This window comes from Aplidium turbinatum, chromosome 4 (genome assembly GCF_918807975.1).
Source record: "Aplidium turbinatum chromosome 4, kaAplTurb1.1, whole genome shotgun sequence".
Taxonomy (NCBI): Eukaryota; Metazoa; Chordata; class Ascidiacea; order Aplousobranchia; family Polyclinidae; genus Aplidium; species Aplidium turbinatum.
Genome location: NC_137475.1, coordinates 44603605 through 44626368, shown reverse-complemented (window position 1 = coordinate 44626368; position 22764 = coordinate 44603605). Strand labels below are relative to the sequence as shown.

Here is a 22764-nt window from a genome sequence, read left to right as displayed (position 1 = left end):
TTTGTGCTAATTTTTATAGCTTACCTATAGAAAAGAGAGCAGGAAGGGGGTCGCAGGCTGTATTAAACACCTAAAAGAGATCGTGAACCACAAAGGTTGAGAAACACTGAATAGGGTAGGCCCGAAAATAACATCCTTTGACTTTAAGTTTTAGTTGGCTACTGCATAGCAGCTTATTACGCTAGCCAAGATACAACAGACGGCTGGAAGCAGTGTGCACGTTGGCTAAGCTAATTGTTAAATTGCATCAGTTAGCTACGTAATCAAAGATTTCTATAAAAATTTTCTAGTGCAGCCGGAAGTCAGCTGTTACACTCGACAAAGGTTGTCTTGTTTTCAAACTAGAGTAGGACAGTGGCTAATTGAACGATGAGCTACTCTCAGGCAGACAAAAATGTCTGATTGTTATTCAGTTGTTAGAGCTAAATGTGAACTGTTTTCTTCAGTTCTTTCTGCGGTCAATTGTCTAAGCCTGTAATTCATAAATCCAGACAGCCAAACCCGTCATTTTTACAATGATTCAGCAATTGTAATTCTAAAAATAGACGTAATGTTTGGAAATCAATTTTTGGAAGTCAAAACATTACCAACAAGCTTAAAGTACAACGAGCAAAAACTTTATTGTGGAGTGTTATACGCTCTACAGAAGCGAAACGTGGACATTAAGAAAACTAAAGGAGAATATGATCAATGTCTTTGAAATGTGTCTATGGAGATGAGTGCTGAGAGTGAGTTGGACTGACAGACGCACGAATGAATGGGTGAAAAACAAGATTGGAACCCGGAAAGTGAAGGTATGCCGACGAACGTCATAGAGAGAAAGCTCCGCAAATATGGCCATTAGAAAAGAAGGTGAGATATTTTGGTTTTGACTGCTATTAAAGGTGAGGATTGTGGAAAAGGTAGACCTGGAAGAAGAACAGAGTGGTTGGACAATGTTCTCGATTGGAGAGGTAGACTCGATCGGGCGAGAAAAGCTGCTCTGGAAGAAAATGCCTACGACCCTGCTTAGACCAATGAAGAACTAGACTGAACTGTAGTGCGGTAAATGTCTGCAGCTAGCACAGCTGGAGTTTTAAAGGCAAATGATAACTTTGTATTTTAAGACATGCCAATGAACGAGCAAATGGTTAAAATACTAAGGTCGCTATTTGAGAATACTCCTAAAAGTTTTTATTTAAAGTTTTCTTAGGCTAAGGTAAGTAAGCTAATGTGAATAGGTATGAATACCAAGTGCGTTATGTAAGTAGCGGATGCCCATCTCTGAACTCAAACAACTAAAGTGCATTTAAACAGATGGAAATCCTGTGAAGATAATTATTGACTTTGTAGCTTGCTAGCATTGACTAAAATGGAAAACCAGAAATTAGATGCTCAGTACTGGATAGACGAGTTGAATTTAATTCCACACGAAGAAGGGGGATACTATAAGGAAATCTACAAAAGTAAGGAATCCACCAATCAACTTCCAGAACGGTTCAAAGGTGGAACTAGAAGTTACGGAACAACTATTTACTTTCTTTTGCCGGTGAGGAAACAAAATGTTGCAGTTTCACAAATGCAACTTCGTTGGATGTTGTTTTGTTATGTCATAAGTAGATAAAACCAAAAAACGCGGCGCTTGTTGCTTGATAAAATGTGGGAACCTTTGTTCTCGGACTAAGGAAGCTTCTTTGAAAACATAATATCGTTCCGGCAGTTTCGCAGTCTTGTAGAGACTTTGCACCCTGATGCAGGGCTGGTTACCAAGATTGCCAGAGGAAGCTTTTCGCTTCTTGTTGAAGCTTTATCTACCAATGGCGGCTACAGTGGTCCTTAGTAAGGGAGGAGCTGCAGTCTTGATACGACATGTCTATTGGCCGATATACAGCACTGCATAAGTACTTACTAAAGTGTTATTATTTGTAAATATTTCATCGGCTAGGTACTGCTTGAAAAGTTGTCCTTGAAATTAATTGCTTACGCGCATATCCCGAGCAGAAACAAAGTTTTTAAACTTGCCGTTTCTGAGTGTACAAAGTTGGGCGATCAACCAACTCTGGCATGACTTGACGGAAAACAAGAATTCTCTAAACTTTTTGTTGTAGGCCTAAATATCATCAGCATCATCGTTGTTGCTTCTTAGTTCCTCTCGTCAAGAGTTGGAAGCAATGAAGCGCCAAGTTTTCTATGTTGTGAGATTTTATAGTGAGTTATGAGAGTTGTTGTTGAGCTGTAAATATCACTTTAATCAAATTTGTCTGCTCTCTCTCTGTTTAAAAGCATAAAGTTGGTTGGACTATTAAGTTGCGCATTAAGCAACGTGTTCTATTTTTCTTTATTTTTTCCATCAGTTGCAATAATAACAGAAGTGAAAAATAAATCTCCATTGTTAATCTTAAATGTTTCTTTACAGGGAAATAGTTTTTCTGCTTTCCATATTTTGAAGGCTGATGAAGTTTGGACTTATCTGTACGGAAAGCCGGTCGTGATTTACATGATAAACAGCAAAACAGGAAATCTGACGACAGTACATCTTGGTCCACATGAAAAACATCGCTTTAGTGGAATAGTGCCTAAAGGTGGGGCAAGTAAAAAAGCAGGAAATGTGTTAAAAGTTTATAAAGCTAATAAAAATAAGTTCTTTATTGGAAATAATTAACAATATTTTTCATCAAAACGTTATGAGGTCATGTGTATTGTGTAATGATAAGACTTTTTGTTTACAAGTTGAAACCTGAACAAATGCTTCAAATTTGAGAGGCCCAGGCTGGGAATAGGGAGGCCCAGGCTGGGAATACACTACCTAGTGGAGAGAATACTGCCCCGACAACAACATTTCAACAATCGAAAACTTAACTCTGTCAATCTCGGTGACCGAGCCTGCGTCACTGCTTCAAAGATTCTACAAGTACAGTATGCGATACTGCCAGGATCAAGCTTCCAAAGAAGCTTTCTCAATCTTAAAATAGAGATTCCCATAAATGAATCCAACTGCGACTTATGATGCAAGACAAATAAATTGGTTAGATTTTAAATCGTTATCCTCGGACTGACAAAGCCTTGGTAGGTTATTCCTGGTAGTTTCGCATACTTGTAGAGGCTTTTGACAGAACAGATCTGGTCACCGAGATTAAAAGAGTGAAGTTTTCAGACTGCTGAAGTCTTGTTGCGGAAGAATTATTTCATCCATTAGGTGCCACTGAATGGAGAGAAGTCCTCAGACTGCATTGCTCAAGCGCACACCCCGAGAGCCGAACCAGCGCCACTTTATTTGGAAGCTTTTTTGTTCACGAAGTCACTCGCTAACCAATTGAACTATCTGGGCGGACGATTGTTAACCTTTTGCCATGACTCCTCTGCTGGTAGCACTTGGAAAACCTGCTGTCATATATTTTAACGACATAATCAGCGATAGAAATTGTGTTACAAAATAGTCACATGCAAACAATTTTTATTGCAACCGGTGGCTGTATCAAGACATATTTTAAGCACTCACAGAATTGGTTTTTCGAATTGAATTAAAAACTAAATTATCTCAAATCCAATCCAAATCTCAAATCCAGATATATTAATACAATTTAAATATCGGCCAATAAGTGATGTATACATAATATGTAACAATTGATTATAATAATTATCTAATATTTAATATAAAGTAGGCTAAAGGTGGTCATACAATAAGTGATGTATACATAATATGTAACAATTGTTTATAATAATTATCTAATATTTAATATAAAGTAGGCTAAAGGTGGTCATAAAGGTGGTCATACTGACATACTTGATTTCAAGTGTTGGGGATAAAAGATAAGGTTCTCATTGTAGTATTAGCATTCGGCACTATGAGGAAAATAGGGTGGCCAGAGATCTAGTGGCCAATCGTGTTTCTTTTGGCAATTATGCCCACCCAATTTATTACATCCAATCATCTAGGCTGAGCAGTATTCGAACAGAATAAACAGATCTTAACCTCCAGTAGACCCCCAATCAAACTAAAACCAAAATTTTTTAACACTTACGTTTTACCGGTCGTGCTATACAGTCTGGAATGTGTAAACTGGACTTCCGTAACAATAAAAAGACTCACTACTTTCCAAAATCACTTCATGAGAAGCATGACCAACAAAAGGCTACTTGACCACATGATAATAAAAGACATATTGCCTATAACGAAGCTACACCCAATTGCAGCAACAATAAAATCAAAAATTCTAAAACTGTTCATCATCATCACGTGCCGTCTCCGATCCAAAGATTGGCTGTCATTTTCTTCCACAAGTCACGTTCTTCCGCTACTCTTTTTGTTTCTCCGATGCTTGACAAATCAGCCCACTGTATTACGTCATCTCCCCATGTTCGTCTCCTTCTTCCCCTGCACTTCTTTCCTTCTACCATACCTTCAATAACCAATTGGTGTAGCTGTCCTGCCGATCCCTACAAAATATGTCTAACGAATCTCATCTTTTGTTTTGCTAAGTCGTTCGCTCATCTATCTTGTACTGCAATCCTTTTCCAAATTGCTTCGTTTGTAATGTGTTGATCAAACTACGGAATCAGTAAAACCTGCATGGAAGGTAAAGTTAACTGAAAGATAAAACGAGGCAGACCACCAAGCGATGACATGACAACATCCAGGCATGGACGAAACTTAATTTGACGACACTGGGCGAGCTGGATAACAACCGTGACTCGTGGATACATTTAACCCATGTTGATGCGCAATCTGCTTCAAGCTGAGATAGCGATTGAATAATAAGTAGAGGTGAGCGGTGTTTATCACCAACAAGCCAGGAGTCGAACCAGCAGGTTTGCAATATTGGAAAGTCAACGGCTTATCCGCTGCGCCACCTCACCGCCCATTCATTATAATATTTAATAATGTGATAATTATATACTAGGGAGGGCCGCCGTCTTAACTGATCGCTTAGCAACTCGAGTTTCTTGGGAGTTTTGTCGAGGAAATGGCGAAATCGAAAACCATTTTTTAATTGAACGCCAGGAAGACGGTGCACAACCAGGGCGAGTTTAACCGATGCGGGCCCGGGGCACTCTTAGATCGGGGGCCCGTGCAAAAAAGTTTTTGCGCCGAGGGCGCGTAAAACTTTACAAGGTAACTCGAAAGTCACCCACACCGTTGCTAATGCCTTTACGCCAAGCTCAGTCGCCACCTTATGACTAAACATTAACCTTGAAAGAAAAAAGAGGCATCTTGCAGAAATTTCAAAGGTGACTGTCCGCCCCGATAGCTCAGATGGCTGAGAGAAAATAACTATAATAACACAATATCACATTTTTTCATGTCGGAGGGTCCTTCAAAAGGGGTCCGGAGCAACTGCACCATCTTCCCCCATAAATCCGGGCCTGTGCGCAACACGGTTCAACTAATCAGTAAATCACCCCATTTCTGGGATATTACCCCCCACCAGTGGTGACGTTCTCCGAAGTTACGCCCCAGTGAAAGAAGAAAATCATGAAGACGGAGGACATCTAAGATTACAAAAAAAAAATGGAGCTGCGCGAATTGGCGGAAGCAATGACGACTAAACAAGTTAGTGTCTACGATTTCGCCACAGTGGCGATCATTACGAGTGAGGGAGTGATCAAGAAGATTCTGAAGAAATGGGTCATGGTTAAGATGAAGAATAAAAACATCACGGCGAGAAAGACAGCTGAATGGAAATCTTCATTGAAGGCCAGTCTTTGCCTGCTGCACTCACGCGAGGTTGATTTCGTTAAGAACTAACGCGGAGCACGCATTGGTTTCATTGGATTGGGAGGCGGTGAAATCTGAGAAGAAGAGGGACTAGGGAAGGAGCAACTGCTTTTAAGAGAGAAGCGAGAAAACGAGCGGAAGAACGCGAAGAATGTACTTACGACTCGGATGACGACAATACAGAAGGAACTCCCAGAAGGCGCTTCCTTTAAGAGTGCTCGATCGGCAGAGAAGAACTCGAAGAAGAGCAGGAGCGATATACTTTCGATCTGCATAAAGTTGCGCATGAGGCGGAAAGGTATGGAATTCCGAGTCTAGCAGCAGCTGCCTTCGCAACCGCAACATTACTGGACACAAAAGATGATTTCAATCCGACGATGATAGTCGACAAAAACAAGCTCGTTCGTGCACGAAAAAGGCTCCGTTTAGAGACGAGTCACTGCGCGTCCAGTTCGCTCGGCACAATAGTTACTTTGACGACAGAAAGGATAAAACCCTTACATTGAATGGCATAACTGGCTATCGTCAAAAATCAATGCAAGCCCACTACGTGATGCTGAAATACCCAGGATCTGAATATATCAACCACGTTTCCATTCAAGGGCGTTCAACTGGGAACAACATTGCCAAAACGATGTTGGCTGCTCTTGAAGTCAAGGAACTGATGCGAAAGGCATTCGGGTCGTTGGCTGCGACGGAACTGTCCTATGGTCTTGCCCTATGGTCTCGCCCTATGGTCTCGCCCTCTGCTAATTCAGCAATTTCACATAGAAGCAGTGACGCTAGAAACCTGAAATTTCTTGACTTTTACTTTTTTTTCTTGCCCCAACTTTTAATCCCGATAATGTTGGTATCGGATAATTGTAAAGTTCACAATAAACCTTTTGTCACAGTCAGTTATGAAATGCAAGAAATTTGCTGATATTCAATAGCTTGATTGACAGTTTACTATTAGCGTGCGGTTTCATTTTGTGTTAACGCGACGGCGCTAAAATTCCATTCGGTACCCAGGCAGCAAAATCCGTCATTTTCACATTGATTCAACGTCGATTTTGCTGTCTGGGTAGGGAGTTATTGGTCTTTGACGCGATATGAGTCATTCTTTGCTGGCAGACAATAATTAGGAAGGTAATTTGTTATTTGGGCAAATTGCTTTGTAGTGCAAAAAGTGCATGGAGTACTGTTTGCACAGAAACGGAAAAACAAAATCGATGAAATTCTGTGTTCAATGCAAGAAGACCCGCAAAATAAAATGTGAAGTGAGAAATTTGACCTAGAAATGGCGAAAATAGGTCAAAAACCGAGTCTTTATCACCTTTTCTACCTAAAATACACAATCACGAATATATTTTGCGAAATAAATTGATTGAAGTGATAGATAAGGCTTTTGACCAACGGCATACTTATTGCTAATTACCAACGGAGTAATTAGCAATAAGAGGGACGTAGGCCTGATGGTCTCGGCCAGTAACTCTTGCCGCCAAAAGGAAGCAGTAACAGATACAGGCTCCGATGTGGTTTACTACCAAGCGAAACAAGAAGATTCACTTTGCTGCTCGGTCCTTCCTTAGGTTGATTAAGCTGACTCGTTATCTGACAGGCCAATCAGTAAAAGTTGTCGATAGTTGCCTACAAACAAACGTCTTCGCTGCGCATCCGAAGAATGTAGTGTTGGCCCTTTTACATGACGAGTCTAAACCAATGCGTAAGCTCGCAGTTCATCGGATCCAGAAAAAAAGGGACGAGTACACGGGTGGAATACTTCATTTCGAAATTCCGAAACTAAACTTTGGGTACACAGATTTGACAACAAACTCGTTGCTCCGGTGGAGCGAGCGGAAACTTACTGAGCCACCAATCTACGCAATTTCAGCATCCAACAGCTCACAGAGCGTTTTGTCGAGACCGATGTTTCTATATCGATTGACAGTTTTCCGTGCTGCACACAAGCAGTTGAGCGCGCAATCAAACTCGTCACCGAAGTAAGCGATGAAGTCATCGGCCATGACAGCAGACATGAACTTGCTGACGCGAACTGCTGCTCGCTCACAGCGTTCACATTTTGAGTCAAAAAAAGTTTACGTTCTGTGATTGTTTTTGACTGTTTTCTTTGTTTTGAATATTTTATATTTTTTTAATTATTTAACTTTTTTTTTTTTAGAAGAAAATATGTTTTTTTTAATTTTGTTTGGGTAATATTGACTTTTTGTGCGGCGTTTTCCCGCGGCCCAATCTAAAAAAAATTTTTCAGATTGTTTGTTTGTGACCTAAGCCTCCTATCTGAGCCGAGTTGCTAAGTGATTTGACAAAAAAAGTGCATTGTCGGCCCTCCCTATTATATACTATACATATATCAATTACAATGACATATATTTCATTAATTGATCTTAATTCCTGACATAATTTTAAATCATTTAACATTAAAGATTATTTTACTCAGAATGCTACTTTGCTGCTCGTTCGAAGGATCCAGGACCTGAGGATTACACTTTAGTTAGCAACACAGTATCTCCAGGATTCGAATACGAAGATTTCCAGTTGGTATCTTGCTCAAATTTGACTGAGAAGTTTCCCCAGCACAAAGATCTCATTAAACAACTCACAAGATACTGACCCCTGTTGGTGACTTTGACGCATAACGTGTAAACTTTTGGAGTTTACCATTGCTACTATTTTACCATAGTTTACCATAATTTACCTTTATAACTTTACACCTCATCTTCCCATGACGCTTGGTATCAAACGTAACCGCATTGAAACACAACCTAAAAAATTTGACATGCTCATTATTTCAATTAATGTAAAAAAACACCAAATAAATGGATTTTAGCTTTTGTAGCCTACTTTCTTTATAGTGTGTAGTAGATGTCATATTAGTAACCAACATGGCTACTTATGACACAATATGGCACCAGAGTCCAGTGCTTAAGCTACTGCAAAACATTCCTGATCACACTTTATTCGCTTTCTCACTGACATTATAACAAACTGCGTCATTAATGTTAACTCAGTTAGTTTTATATCTCTGTGGTACAACTAAGTTAACTATCCACCAAATCACTTCTAATAAATCTATACAACAATACCTTGGTTGGCTGATTTGAATTTTTATCCTTTGACAGGCTAAGTCTTGGTAGGTTATTCCTGATAGTTTCGCATTCTTGTAGAGGCTTTTGACGCAGAGCCAGTTACCGAGATTGGCAGCGTGAAATTTCGGAATGTCAAAGTGTTGTTATGTGTACATTATTCAATGCACTAGGTGTCGCTGAATGGAGAGCAGTCCTGAAAATGCGTTGCTCAAGCGCACACCCCGAGAGTTGAACCAGCGCCACTTTATGTTGAGGTTTCTTCGTGCACAAATTCGGCCGCTCATTGCGCTCAATCAACTGAACCTACGTAATTGACGAGTGACGAAATAGGCTACTTCTCTGCACCACAATTGCATGCCGAAGACGTTGTGCGATGTGCACAGCATAGGTCCATAGAAGAACTCCCAGCAATGTTTTTTTTGGGCCAAGGCCGTCGCTAGACTACGATTCTACTGGTATGAAAGTATGGATGACAAAATTATTGCAGGACCCCGGAAGTATTTAGTGCCGTGTCCTCTACCTAAAAACTCAGAATAAAAATGTAATTTTTTATTCTAATTTTTCACTTTTTTTCGCTTGCTCAGTCGCATTGCTTTAAACCTAACCTACTGTATAGCCTACTTGTATAGCATAGGGCACGCCGCATGCATCATTCACAATAACAACAACAACCGGTTTAGGGTTAGGCGTTTGGCCATTTGCTTAGCAAATTTTTAAGAAAAATACAGTAGGTCTATTCCCATGAAGTGAAAACATTACTCATACAACTAATTTAAAGAAACACTTAAATTAAGCTATTCTAGGGGTAAGTTACTAGGCTATCAAAGGTATACGATAAAGTAGCCTATTTTTGTAGGCATGTACTATAAGACGGGGGTCACCCACTGGCGGCCGCGGGCCGCATGCGGCCCGCCACGCTGTTATGTGCGGCCCGCGGAAGGTATCAGCGTACAAGTATAATCAAAATTACTTTTCTTGAACAGTTAAAGATCATGAAGGTAAAAAATCCTTTCGGGGAAGCATAATTTCGCTTTGCATACGATTCCACTGACCGACCAATAAGATGGTAGTTCTAGGTGGGGGTTGCTTAAAGTTATTTCACACTGTCCCAGTGGTTGATTAAAACGCCCGTTTTCGAAATTGTCTATGAGTATAGGTTTGCTTATTTTAAGTTTGTAAATGTCATGTAAACACTAGTGTGGGTTTCACGAGCAGTGTTCCCTTTATACAAGTTTTTTTGGGCAAAATAGGTCGGTATGCCAACTCAATTTATAACAAACTGGCAAAATATTATATATAAATTTAAAGACTTTTTCTGGTTGTATTATGAAAATATTTAGCTTAGTAGGTTGCAAAATGTTGTTAAATCAACAATTCTTGCCATGCTGATAAGCACCGCAATTGACAGTTGTCAAATATATTCAAAGAAAGACGTTTTACAGACTCTCACGTAAAGGATGGAAAACCAACTCATTGCTTGTTTAGAGGGAACACTGTTCATGAGTTACGATAGAAACGTTTTTTCGGTGATTTCCACAAGCGTTTGTTTCATGGTGCCTGGTTTCTTTTTCCTTGTTATTGGAGTCTATTTTTCGCTGATATGTTTGCAGGTCACTATTGTTGCCTGTATTGCGATGCGTCAAACATTTCCTTGTTTACTGAAGCTTTGCAAGATATCTTTTGTGAAATAAGTGACAACACCACTCTTGCTTGGCGATGAATATTCTGATGAAACTGCACGCCTCGCTATAAGTGCTCAAAACAAGTGGCTTCGTTTATTAGGCATTGTTAAAGAAGTCAAAAGTGTTGTTAAAGGAGCTTGACCTGGCAGTAGCGTTGTTCGACTAATTTTGTTGCTGCGGTATTCTAAGATGTAACACTGGATATTGGGTACGAAATGTGTTCTTTTCTAGCATAAGAGTCAACCTACCTAAAATTTTATTAGTGCGGCCTACTACAGCCCTCCATAGTGCCAAAGTGGCCCGCATGCAAAAAAGGTTGGTGACCTCTGTTATAAGACATTGATTCTTACAATCATAGGCCGCAAAGTCTTTAATTTCAAAGGAATTGTAAAACGAAGAGCATGGAAGGATAAGGATTACAAGTGAACCCCAAAAATCATTTGAGACGCGGTGAAAAACAAACAAGTAGATCAATTTTGAGCCGCGGAGATAGAGAGTTTGCGAAGCATAGGGACGCTACTTACGGATTTTAGAAATTTCCTTGCTACGTGAAAATCAAGATCAGCACAGACAAAAGTTTGTGTCTAATGTGGTAATATCACTGTGAAAAATAGCAAGCGGACTATTGTAGCTTTCGTTTTAAAATTTTACATTAAAAATAAATAGAAAAAATGCCTGGTCCCACTTCATTTTAACTTCGCCCTATGTTGCCTAAAACCTATTCAAAACTTTTTCAAAGACTGGCTTATTGACAGTTTGCTCCTCAAATGGGGGCCAGATCTTCCCTCTCCCTCATACTTCCTTAGATTACTAGAAGCACAGTAACGCCATACACTTGGTTTTTCTCAACTTTTCTCAAAATTGCCAGGCCGATCTGATGATATTAAATTTGATATTAAAATTTGTGTGGTTTTCTTGTAAATTCAACATTTTGGTAAATTTTTGCTGTTTCTAGTTAACTTCCAGCAAAGCGTGAAATGGATTACATTGCGGTTACCAACCATAAGCTCATAATTGCTTCGTGCATCCATATGCGCAAGGAAAGAAGCGCATTGTCTTGTTTTCCATTGTTTGGTTTGACCTCAATAACACAAAGCGCCTTATTTCTTGTGCAACAATATAAAAGCCAGTGAACACAAAGGTTCTTAATTTGAAGCAATAATAGCAAAGATTTTTGGGTTATCAGCTCTACGAGGAACAGCAATCCACGATCAAAATAGTAGGCTATGTAGGCCACAAACTATTCAAAATAGTTGTTTCAACGAGCGAATATCCATTGACAAAAAAACGTTACAATAAGAAATCTTCGCTTAGATAAAGACATGAAGAACCTAGTTTTAAAATAAACACTGTATGGAAATGCTCTCATTCGTGTTTCGACCAAACTTGCAATCGAGGAAATGTATCACCTCAAATGCATAGTCGGCTGCATAGCCGAGTGGTGAGAGCCTTGGAATGGCAATCGAAGGGGTGCCGGTTCGACACCGCTCAAGAGCATGCGGCTGTGTCTCTGGCAGGACACTTAAAGGCATGCCTGAAGGTGGACACGAAGATTGGCTTCCTTGCCTTCCCGTCCACTTAATCTAAATCTTCAACCACCGGGTGTAAGCCTGGATACGACGACCCCAAATGCTTTTGACAGAAACTGGAAAAATAATGGTTTTGCGAAGACAAACAATGAAATCATGAGAAAAGTTCCAGATGTTTGTTTCACCGTGCACTGCACAGTATGTTGTTGCAATGGACGCAAAACAAAAATGATAATGCCAGGCGTCACGTAAGACAAACAACAAATCAGCTTTTTTATCATTGATTCAACATCTGAAGACGTTGCGACAATATACAAAAAGCCGGCTATTGTGTAGACCCGCCATTTATAAACTATTCGATTGCACCAAAAGTGAGACAAACTAATGTAGTGGTTCTTAACCTTTTGCCTTATCGGTACCATCTTGAAATTACCAACCGGTTCTCGCACCTCCTCCTAAGATTGGCTGAAAAGTAATGGACACCAACAGTTCGAAATTTTGTTGAAACCTGGTAAAACAACTTTGCTTCTTACGTCATATTATAACAAACCTTGATAATTCAGCATCCCCGCACCGCCTAGGCACAGGTCTCGCACCCCTTAGTGGTGCATGCACCCCTGGTTAAGAATCCCTGGACTAATGGATCAAACAATGAATAAAAATGCAGACAAAGCTAAATCTAAGTGACGAACAATTCCGTCATCTTCATTTATCTTTGAAAAATGCTGCCTAAACTGATCAACAAAAAATACTGTAAATAACGACAGAGATCACAAAAGCGGCATTTGCTCGACTTTACCATAAATTTAGTCATAGGCCTACACCTAATAATTCCACTCATACAATAACGGCCACTCAATGGCTGTAAGATACAAAGTCAACCGAGTTCTGTCCACTTTGTGTAACAGTTCAGGGGAAGACACTACTTGAAATGATGCACTGCGCAAAACATTTTCAATGAAGACTGAGTCTAAAAAGCGATGTGGATTGTGCTGCACAGTGACTACTAGTCTAGCACAGAAAAGGCACAAAAATATCACTATGAAGACAAACATCTTGTGTAAAATTTGCGGGAATCATAACACAATGCAAATACCATAAACGCGTAGTTTGCATGCTGCTCCAAGCTGGCAGGCAACCACAAAGGTAGACAATAAAGGTAGTTTGCAACTCGATAACAACACATTAAACATTATAAATACGTAAACCGACAATTTTCTTTTACAAACGTTTTACGTCTATCGGTAAAGTTTCCGTAACAATTTTATGTGAAGCGTTTACAAACCACAATAATTTGCTTAGGCCTAATTGTTCCGGCTAATTGTTCCGGCTAATTGTTCCGGCTAATTGTTCCGGGTACATTTTCATCCTGATTTTCGCACATTTTCTAAAAATTGAGAGAAACGATTTTTGACGTTAAATTCAATTTTCCATTATCTGCCTGATATCTTATTCGGTCAAGCGTTCGAATTTATGATCGAGTAAACAAATAAACGGAACAATAAAGCTTCGATTTCATTAAAATATCAACAATAAAATAATAAATGTATTTGTTTATTATTTAAATGTTTTTTTTTAATTGGCTACCTGCATTTTTGTGTGTTGCTGCATTTGTTTTTCTGGTCCAACGGTTGTTCTGACTACAAGCCAACGTTTTGTAATATATTGTACATCTCTTATTGTAGCTGGTAGGCCTAGTGGTAGGCCACTATCTTTTTCGTCACAAATAGGCCTACGTGTTAGTGGACACTAGTGAAAGTTTACTTCAGGCAATAGCCTGAAGGTTGGTTAGGGTTAAAACATGCCAAAGCTTTAGCTTTTTGTGCAGGTAAAAGCAACCGATAATCACTGAAGCGTGAAATGACGCTCCGTGGTCAGTACATTTGTGTAGACGTGGACATTAATAACTTGACCATGGAATCGTTCTGTAGCAACGTTGAGCAGAAATTCTTGGCCAGAGAACAGAAGTTGCCAGAAAACAAAAGTCACATCGTCCAGTGTGGGTAAATGATGAAAAATGCAAAAGTAAACTTTTGGCAGCTCGTTGGTGATCAGTACAGACAAGTGACCACATACCTTTCAGTAAACAAGTTTTAATTCAGCGTTCAGTAGTAAACGAACCACCAAGCTAGAGACAGTTCAATCGCAGGGGATGGCTGGCATAGCTACCGGGACACTAACCAATGTAACCATAGTGACCATCAATCAGGAAAGCAGCGGGCAAGCAATAAAAACTGAAGTTGCAGCTTCCAAAGCTTGCTGTCCAGTTACTTGAACTGTTGTTGGTACTGTAGCCTAGGACTGGTCTTATTCTGCATTCGAATCTACACAACTTCCTGTAAGTGAAGATTAGCTATTTAACTTCTGCCTGTAAACTTCTGTTTTATCAGGCAATTCAGCTAAAAGCATTTTAAAATTGCTATTATTGCAACTGTAGGTGATATAAGGCTATTCAAAACGAACATCTTTTGCTCTAAACGATATTTTACGCCAAAGCAAGGTAATTAGATCTTTCGAAACGAAACAAAATGTTTCGAAATGAAATATGATAGGTTGATGAATATAGATAGGTATGAATGATAGGTATGATAGGTTAATGAAATATTACGCAACTTCAGTGGCGTAAGCAGAAAATTTTCGTGGTGGGTTCAAACTTTTCATTTTTATTCAACATTAACTTCACAGCAAAAACGAAAGTAAGTCTATGACAGACCATAAAACGTAGGCTTGTAATTGTGGTGATATTGATGAGGGATAAACGATAGTCTAGCAAGCTTTCACTAACATTACCATGCGCTCATTACCCCTTCAACGGCCGTGCCACCCAGCCCAACGAGTTTAATAAAGGTCACATTGCTTTATCTCGGAAACTGTTGACATAAACGTGAAGCGGGTGACTGTTGATCCAATTATGTAATCATGTAGTCGTTATCTAATCATTATGTAACCCTGGCTGCATTCTTGAATACTGCATCAATCACTATCTCTAATATATGGTGCCTTCATCAATCAAACATATGATGTCTGCACCAAATATATGGTGCAGTAGCAGTTCTTTTTCTAACTGTAGCCTACCTTAAGAAGGTCACATGCTCTTTTACTTTGCCCTGTGTTGACTGTTGGAAAAATTTGAGACATTTTCAGTCCCTCCACTCACTTTCAAAAAACATTATACACACCAACTAACTTAATTGAATAGTTTTTTCCCCAACTTTGAGCTTTGCGTAGCACCTCTAATTAGGCTTTAACTAACTTTTGACAAAAATTGACATGATTTGTTATTCCTAATCGAATTTTAGTAAGCCTTTCAACATTGTTATCATTTTAAGGCAAAAATGTGCCAGGAGCTAGTAGGCTATTTTGCTACATGAATACATATAGTGCAGAATTATAAGGACGGCTATAAGAAAGTTAACACTAAGCCAGGGCTTCCCAAACTGGGGGTCGCGACCCCTCAAGAGGTCGCGTAACGAACTTCAAGGGTCGCAGAAAGCATACCAATTTGCACAAGGTAGCCTACTGCATATTAACACTTTTGTGCGAGATGCTGTGACAGCTATTAACTTTACTAAGAGTCGAGCACTCCATAGGCTGCCAGCATTTTTGAAAATTTATGAGGTGAAATGAAATCGGAGTTAAAAACTCTTTTACTGCATCGCGAAGTGAGGTGGCTTTCAAAAGTCAAAGCTTTAAAATGGCTAGCCAATTAACCTTGAAGACCGAAATCGTGGTTTTTCCAACAGAATAAAATTCAGTCCACCATGTTTCCTAATAACATCTAGCTTTTGAAAGTATATCAAATGTCAGATTTGCTTGAAAAACTAAACATATTTAATTTATCTCTCCTAGGAGAAAACATCAATATTTTGCATTGAAATCTAAAATTGATGTCCATCAAAAAATTGAACATCTGGAAATCAAAATTTAAAAATGATTTATCTGAAATGTTCTCACTTCGCCTACCGCTCCAACCTAAGCAACATTGAAACCGTCTTGCGACCAGCTGTCGTCGTTCGTATGAAGCAGAAAGTTTGTGGTCAGCCGAGTAGAAGGACTTGGAGCCAACTTTTCGTCAGATCGTTAAGTGTGCGACCAGTGCAGACCAGCTGTAACCATGGCCACCTAAAGATACGGCCTGATTTGTCACATTTTGCAGAAATTTCCAGGTTTTTCTAACTTTGGGCGAACGTTTAAATAAATTTTTCTAAAAAGTAGATTTTTACGCTTTCTTTATTCTTTTTCCCAGATAACACAATAGGTTTTAACATTCTCACATGTTGAAAAACAAAGAAAATTCGATTTTGAAGATTTTAGTCAGACTGTTAATTTTCAATAACAGTCTGATTTTGCGTTTTTCAACTTACTTTTTCTCATTTGCTACTGCTTCCCCAAGGCAACAAAAAAGTTTTATGTCATTAGGAAACCGCAAAAGGTAAAAACATCTCAGAAAATGTCAGTCAAGCACTAGCAGTAGCTGTAATCAAAATCTGCAAAATGTGACAAATCAGGCCGCATTTCCAGGTGGCCATGCTGTAACTAACATTGAACCACGGCTGGACTTGCTTTGGAGCAGAAGGTAGCCACACCTGACACCCATCACACTGAATAAATGTGTTTGTTTTTTTGTTTTGTTTCTAGTAGGCTGCCCAAAAGCTTCGTCGTTATGGTCAGAAAAAAATAAAAACAAACTGAACTGAGTGCCGGTAAATTGTTTTTTTGTTTTCGTTCGATATAAGCTTTTCAATAAATATCACAAATGTATATTTTGCACTGTTCGTCATTTTAATCGTAAGGGGTTGCGAAGCATTTTAGGAGATTAAAAGGGGTCGCGAGCAAAAAAGTTTGGGAAGTCCTGCACTAAGCAATACAATACCAAGAAATTTGTAGATCTCAGGCTACAATACAACAGAGAAGGTTAACACTTTTACTAGTTAAACAAAAATGTTGTCCTTCTAGGATATTAGGTTGGCCAGTTTCTTATCAATCACTACAACCACCCAATTTATTACACTCTAGTAGAGGTGACCGGAAATTTTCAGCAATAAAGCTAGACACTAGCTTAAGTTGTTGTTGTTGTGACAGGTTGACATTATTGGAAAGCCAGCATCTTTTTATCCCGTTTCCACCGAGATACCGCTTAGCCTACCCGCAGGGCCATCCAATCGCTATTGCAATAATATATTGTACATGTTTACAAATAATTTGAACAGGCAAACGTCATTGGCAGATCCTAACCCTTCATTAGGAATCCGAAACTTTTCTAACAAAACAGTTAGTGTTGGATTGCAAATTGCGAGTTGCTCACTGTTCTAGTGAGTAGCCTACTCGGTACTTGGTCTTGTGCTGATTGCCAGGAAGAACGCTCCTTTCTACATTGTTTACTTTTAGTAGCCTACTTGCTGATAGAGGCGTTGGGAAACTCGCGGCAAACCAAGTCGTCCGTTAAAACGTCCGTTTAATCAAGCATAATTTTTTCTTTTGGAATAAATTGTCTTAGTCTAGATTGCGAAACATAAGTTAGTGTAAACCTTCATGTTTTTGACCGACTTATTTTGTGGTTTATACTAAACAGACCATTCCACTGTGAAAGTTGTTAAATAAACCAAGACTTTCTACTTTATGAAAAGTATCGGGATTTTCTCAAGAGGGGAGAGGGTATTCGAAAATTTTTTTTGTTTAATTGAAACAAAAACGAATTGAAAAATCACCCATTTGCTAATAACAACCAGTAAGTCATATTGTATAAGATTAGCCTATCATACTCAGGTTGCATTGACGATAATCTTTTTTAGTTTGCAGTAACTAGTTTACTCATTTGGATAAGTTTTGTATTAAAAACACAAAACGTGATATGACACTCTTGACGTCACATATAATGTTTTACGTAGACGACGTAGTTAGCTTACTCAATCCAATCAATCACGCGTAGCGGCGTATTGACAGTACGTTCAGTAGTTACTAGGGGAGTGGAGCGTTCAATATAACTTGAAAGTTTTTTTTATTAAGAGTAGCCTAATGCTATACTTTATAGTCTGACCAAAGTAGGTAGCCGAGGCTATTTGTTGGTAAAATATAAACTCTCAAGGTCTTTGCGTAGGCTATGCCACGGTATGTACGGGTTGAATTATTAAATATGTAAATATGAAAAGCATGATGGAAAAATGAAAATGTGAAAAGCTTAAACGGAAAAATAAAAACTGTAATAGTTTGATTTACAGGAAATGTCCAGATTAAAACATAAATCGAACCTCTCTGTGAAAGTTTAAATATCGAATGCAATTTATTACGGTAGGCTACTTTAAACAAAAATTATCGCACTCTGAATATGTATAAAAAGAAGGCCTACCCTACAGGGCTGCGTGAGCATCATCTCGCCCCTTCCTCTTCCCCCGAAATTCACTAATGGGCCTCCACTTTTTAGTAAAGGTGCCTAAAATGTTTTTCAAACCATTATAGGTTGTAAATTCGAATCAAACACATCAGACTGACTCCACAATCTGTTGGAACTCCATCTTTGACTACATAACAATGCAAAAGACTTTGGAGTTTAACTAAAATAACTAAAAGGTTTTACAGGGCCGTTTTCAAACGATAGTTTGGTAATGAAAAAAGCTGTCTCCAAAACATGTAATTGTATCACCCTTGAAATACAAAAACTAAAAACTAGAAAAAGAATGACCCAGTGTTTGTCTTGAAAAATAAAACGCTAGGTTGAATGTAAAACAGCCTACATAAACAAGGTAGTAACAAAAAATTTTGGCGACCTGGATTTTCCTTTCGCATCCCGCCCCGATAGCGCAGTTGGTTAGCGCGTGACTTCATGAACGAAAAAGATTCAAGATCAAGCGGCTCTGGTTTGACTCCTGGAGTGTGCGTTTGAGCAGCACATTCTAAGGACTGCTCTCTGTCAATCTCGGCAACCGGCTCTCCGTCAAAAGCCTCTACAAGTATGGAAAACTACCTAGAATAACTTAACAAGGCTTTGTCAGTCCGAGAATAAAGATTCAAAAACCAACCAACGCACCACCTTCCCCCCTCCTAAAATGTTTTTGAATTACAAAAAAAAAAAATCATTTCGAATGTAAAAGTATACGCTGGATAATCTCTGTCAACGCTTCTGCATGCCATTATTGAACATTTTTGCCGTTTCACGAGCATTTAATTTTGGACAGGTCTTATGCTATCAACTGTTGAAACTCATTTTCCACGAAAGCGAGAGGGTAGTAGGCTATTATTTCTCTTGTAAATTCAACAAAATAGCATAAATTTACTGGTTTTGCTGATTTGAAATAGTCATTCGAAACGATGACCAACAGTTAGGCTACAATAGGCCTACCGATGGATGCAACCTAAGCCACAAAATGTCGAGTTTTTATAGCAGTAGGCCTATATAGTAACATTGTTAATATTAAAATGCTGAAAAACGCTGCACCAACTAAATATGAATATGGGTGGGCCTCTAAACAAAGGTGTGATCCCACTAACTGGGGTTTTGGAAGCGGTAAATAGGGCCTTGCGTAATTTAAGGTATAATATCGAGCTTATGTAGCAACATTCACAACATTTTTTCATTGCAAATAGCCAAAAAAAGTAAACAAATTATAATGAGTGGACCCTAAAAAGCCGTTCCCCTTCTCGAGGAGTATGAGAGGCGGTTAATGCGGCCCTGCTACCCAAAACCCCTCTTGAACAACAATAACATGTTTGCACTACAAAATCAAAACAACGCTAAAAATAACATTTTATCAACATTTTTTTAACGAGGGGGCATGGCTCAATGGCCCTACCCCCTGCATACACCACTGATTGCTGGTTTAGTTGTTTTCTTTTTACAACAGGAAGGATACAACTGACTGGCAAAGGCGGCGATCGAGTTTCAGCGGCATAAATTAGCGGTACGATACTGACGAGCTTAGCTTCATGGGCGAAACACGGTGTCTATCGCTGTTAATTCTTGCTACAATCGGCTGCCGAAAAAATATAAAAATTTCATACTTTCTAACCTTGACTAAACAACAAGAAACCTTTTTTGTGTTGCTAATTTAGCTTTGGTGTAAAATTATTAATTGTTATCATACAAAGAAGTAATCTTTTATTAACATTTTGTAGCCTAATTTTAGCTTTGTTGTCTAATTATTTCTCAAAAAGCTCGTTAATTAAATATAAAATTCACCCTTTAAAATCAACTCCACACAACACAATAGATTGATTCGGCCTAATAATAATTATTAGCGGATCATACTTACACCTAAGATTTTTAAACCTTGCAACAATGCCAATAGTTATAAAAATACAAAAGTGATTCGTAAGATTTGTAGCCTACTTAGGCTAACTGTTTGAATTGTTAAAGATATTGTAAACAAAGGTCGAATTCTATTTTTCCTAGATTGTTTAAAATGGAAAACCATAAATTAGATGCTCAGTACTGGATAAACGAGTTGAATTTAATTCCACACGAAGAAGGGGGATACTATAAGGAAATCTACAAAAATAAGGAATCCACCAATCAACTTCCAGAACGGTACGAAGGTGGAACTAGAAGTTACGGAACAACTATTTACTTCTTGTTGCCGGTGAGAAATTAAAATATTACAATTTTAAATATTGATATACTGTATTTGTAGTTGGCTGTTATTTTATTGTTGTTTATTGGTTGTCGGCTGCGTAGCTGAGCGGTGACAACATTTTTTCACAAACTTTTCTGTTTTGAAAGTGTTTTCAAATGTATTAAAACTTTTTCAAAACAGAGGTTAAAGTTTTTAAAATAAAAGAGTGAAGTTAAAATGCTGTACAGTAAGTAGCCTATTAGCCTACTTATCAACAATATTGCCAATAATATCAACAATAGTGTTTTGAAATTGAGCATCGTTAGTTGAAAAATGAACAAATGTATGTACTCCTTTAGTAGTAAAGTATATTTCGTATTTTTCACAGGGAGATAGTTTTGCTGCTTTCCATATTTTGAAGACTGATGAAGTTTGGACTTATCTGTATGGAAAGCCGGTCGTGATTTACATGATAAACAGCGAAACAGGAAATCTGACGACAGCACATCTTGGTCCACATGAAAAAGATCGCTTCACCGGAATAGTGCCTAAAGGTGGGGCAAGTAGTGAGAAGGCTAAATAAGAACTTTGTAGTATCAGAATTTCTTATTCTGTAGCTTCTTTTCATGAGTATCCCAATACAACATTCTACTTTAACTACACAGGTAGCCTTAGAAGGTTTATTTTGGGTTGGTGGTTGTTTTCAAGCCAGTACTTTGCAATACAATTTGACCGGGTGATTTCATCACTAAAATCAAGATCCTGAGCTTTTAGTGAAGGGTAATTGTATTGGATGTAATTCATTCTGCTCGCTTGCTGGGGGCTTTGAATACTTTTTTTTTAAACTTGTTGGTTGGTTTTGAATCTTTATCGTCGGACTGACAATTCTGACAGACTGACAGTTTGACAGACGGACTGACAGTTTCGCGTAGTCTACTAACTGTAGAGGCTATTGACACAGGACCAGTTACCGAGATTAGCAGAGTGAAGTTTCCGATTGTTGAAATGTTGTTGCAGGGATCTTATTCCATTCATTAGGTGCCTCTGAATGGAGAGCAGTCCTGAAGTGCGTTACTCAAGTGCACACCCCGAGAGCCGAACCAGCGCCGCGTGATCTTAAGCCTGGCGCGTAACCACTGACCACTAACCACGGGGCGGACTATTGATTGTATTTATTGTTTAATTAGTCCATGATGTGTTTCTGGTTTGTGTTGATTTGTTTGTGATGTGTTTGTGTTATTCAGGACATTACTATGCTGCTCATTTGAAGGATCCAGAACCTGGGGATTACACTTTAGTTAGCAACACAGTATCGCCAGGATTCGAATACGATGATTTCCAGTTGGTATCTTGCTCGGATTTGACGGAGAAGTTTCCTCAGCACAAAGATCTTATTAAAGAATTCACAAGATATTGACCTCATCCAAAACAAGATATTTTTTGATCAATTTAAAAATAGTCATTAACAAACTACCTCATAAAAAGCATTAACTTATTTTCTATTATTAACAATATTGTAATTATTAATTTTTATTAATTTATTAACTATCACATAGCATAATTAATTATTATTAATTGTCATATTATTATATTGTGACTATTATTATTATTAATTATTATCTTATTATTAATGTTATTATTATTATTATTAATATAAAGTTATTTTTTATTAATTTAGATATGTTTCGTGGGATTTTAGTATCACTGGCAAATGTAGAAACCTCAATTATGAAAGGAGTGACCTCACTTTTTTTTGCTGTTTATTAAATTAGCACAAACAATGACAAAATAAATTGATTCAATTTTTTTGTGCTTTTTGGAGTCTGTCACAATCAATGTGCTAGGTCTTACGACGGGCCGCTTGTATCTCGATCGAGCGTGCTGTTTTGATTGTAAAATTCTTATGCTATAGGTTATCATCGGTCATTATCCTGAAGTAACCTCTGATTACAAAATCTGTATTATGTAACGTGTATTCTAGGTCATTCGATTGCTACGTGCAGTTCTAGAGTCTTCTTTAAACTTGCTTGTTTTTACCGCTCAATGCAACGTGACCGAACGATGAGTTCGTGTGATGCAACATTACGTAACCTTCTCGAAGTTACTAGACCGAACAAACCTTTTATAAATAGTGGTGTAATTTGCGTTATGATTATGATGGGAGTTGTATTATGATGAGTTGATTATTATGATGAGTTGGTTACAGAGATGGGCGTGATCTTG

General features: G+C 38.4%; 2 protein-coding genes across 2 annotated transcripts; both read left to right on the top strand.

Annotated features, from left to right (window-relative positions):
- The first annotated feature begins 1203 nt into the window (after nt 1-1203).
- On the top strand, nt 1204-8771 carry LOC145769619 (uncharacterized). Its single transcript, XM_082581289.1, has 3 exons — nt 1204-1528; nt 2396-2561; nt 8136-8771. Exons 1-3 carry the CDS (start codon nt 1352-1354, stop codon nt 8306-8308), a joined length of 516 nt encoding a protein of 171 aa, XP_082437415.1. The 5' UTR covers nt 1204-1351; the 3' UTR covers nt 8309-8771.
- Nucleotides 8772-20391: 11620 nt separating this feature from the next.
- Nucleotides 20392-21958, top strand: LOC145769231 (uncharacterized). Its single transcript, XM_082580813.1, has 3 exons — nt 20392-20568; nt 20930-21095; nt 21786-21958. Exons 1-3 carry the CDS (start codon nt 20392-20394, stop codon nt 21956-21958), a joined length of 516 nt encoding a protein of 171 aa, XP_082436939.1.
- The last annotated feature ends 806 nt before the right edge of the window (nt 21959-22764 follow it).